This window comes from Seriola lalandi, unplaced genomic scaffold, assembly GCF_002814215.2.
Source record: "Seriola lalandi dorsalis isolate HSWRI2012SDOR001 ecotype SW California unplaced genomic scaffold, Sedor1 jcf7180002053478, whole genome shotgun sequence".
NCBI lineage: Eukaryota > Metazoa > Chordata > Actinopteri > Carangiformes > Carangidae > Seriola > Seriola lalandi.
In genome coordinates this window covers 33,526-35,102 of record NW_019524031.1, presented here as the reverse complement: position 1 = coordinate 35,102, position 1,577 = coordinate 33,526, and the positions used below count along the sequence as shown (strand labels likewise).

The 1,577-nt window shown below is 63.5% G+C and overlaps 1 protein-coding gene across 1 annotated transcript in view; it reads left to right on the top strand.

Annotated features, from left to right (window-relative positions):
- The window catches only part of LOC111651182 (histone-lysine N-methyltransferase 2C-like), a 56,197-nt gene that overhangs the window by 34,621 nt on the left and 19,999 nt on the right, over positions 1-1,577 (top strand). Inside the window, exons 31-32 of the mRNA XM_087172616.1 lie at positions 251-857; positions 1,124-1,573. Of these exons, the coding sequence (XP_087028742.1) occupies positions 251-857; positions 1,124-1,573 (1,057 nt within the window). The remainder of the gene's footprint in view (positions 1-250; positions 858-1,123; positions 1,574-1,577) is intronic.

Genomic DNA, 1,577 nt, shown 5'->3' with positions numbered 1-1,577 from the left:
TCCTCTCTTTCCCCTCCCTCTCTCTCCTCCTCCTGCTCCCCTCTCTCTCTCCCCTCCCTCTCTCTCCTGCTCCTGCTCCCCTCTCTCTCTCCCCTCCCTCTCTCTCCTGCTCCTGCTCCTCTCTCTCTCCCTCTCTCTCCCCTCTTTCCCCTCCCTCTCTCTCCTCCTCCTGCTCCCCTCTCTCTCTCCCCTCCCTCTCTCTCCTGCTCCCCTCTCTCTCTCCCCTCCCTCTCTCTCCTGCTCCTCTCAGCTCCTGCGTCAGAAGAGTAAGCAGCTGGCTAAGATGGAGGCGTGTCAGAAGTTGGAGCAGGTGAAGAACGAGCAGCGTCAGCAGCAGCAGCTCCTCGCCACGCAGCGCGTGACGGGATATCTGTCCCCTGAGAGTGGCAGCCGCAGCCCCATGACCCCCGCCCAGCAGCCGGTCGCCGGGGGCAACGCCTCCCCCCTCCATCCGTCTGCATCCAGGGAGGCTCAGTCCAGGCAGCACCTCCTCCTGCAGGGGGGCCAGAGTTCAGGACTGGCAGACGACGTCTTCCTCAGACCGCAAGCTCCTCCCCCGTCCGGCTTCTCCTCGCTCCCTCACTCCCCTCACCCCTCCTCCCCTCTCCACCAGCCCCCGTCCTCCCCCCAGATGTTCCCCCCGCCCTCTTCCCGCCCCTCCTCGCCCTGGGATCCTTACAGCAAGGTAGTAGGGACTCCCCGCCCCTCCTCCTCCCAGTCTGGTGGTCCCCCCACACCCCAGCAGCAACGTCGCAACTCCCTCAGCGCCTCCCCGGCCCACGATGCCTTTGGTTCCCCCGCACGGTCCCCCGATGCCAAGACTTCCGATGTCTCCAGGGCCCTGGGACCCCAACCAGGTAACTACCACCCCCCCTTCCTTTCGTCTCCTCCTCCTCCTGTTATCTCTTCCTCCTGATGTCTCCTTCTCCTGACGTTTCCTCCTCCTCCTCTTCCTGTTGTCTCTTCATCCTCCTGTTATCTCCTCCTCCTCCTAACGTCTTCTCCTGTTATCTCCTCCTCCTCCTAACGTCTTCTCCTGTTATCTCCACCTCCTGTCATCTCCTTCTCCTCCTCCTCCTGATGTCTCCTCTTCCTCACGTATCCTCCTCGTCTCCTCCTGCAGGGCTGCAGCAGAGCAGAGCAGGTGTGCTGAGCTCCGCCCCCGACCACACAGGTAGACATGTTGTTGTCCGAACAGCGGAGACGTACCAGAGGACTCCTCACAGCGGTAACCTCCGTATGGGGGGGTCTGAATCCTTCGGCCGTCCTGGTGAACTGTTCCAGGGTGGGGTGTTTAAAGCCCCTATGCCCCCCCAGCACCAGCAGGAGGTGTTTATAGGAGGAGGAAGGAGGGACCCGTCCAGACCCACAGACCTGGGCTTTGCCCTCCCCCAGTCGCAGGACCCCCCCTTCCCCTCCAGTCCACTGTCAGGACTGGGGTCTCCCCACCGAAGCCCCTATGCCCAGACGCCCGGCACGCCCCGCCCTGACTACAGCCAGCAGGCCACCGATCCCTTCACCCAGCAGTCACCTTTGACCTCCCGGCCCTCTCCTGACCCCTATGCCAACCCCCAGAC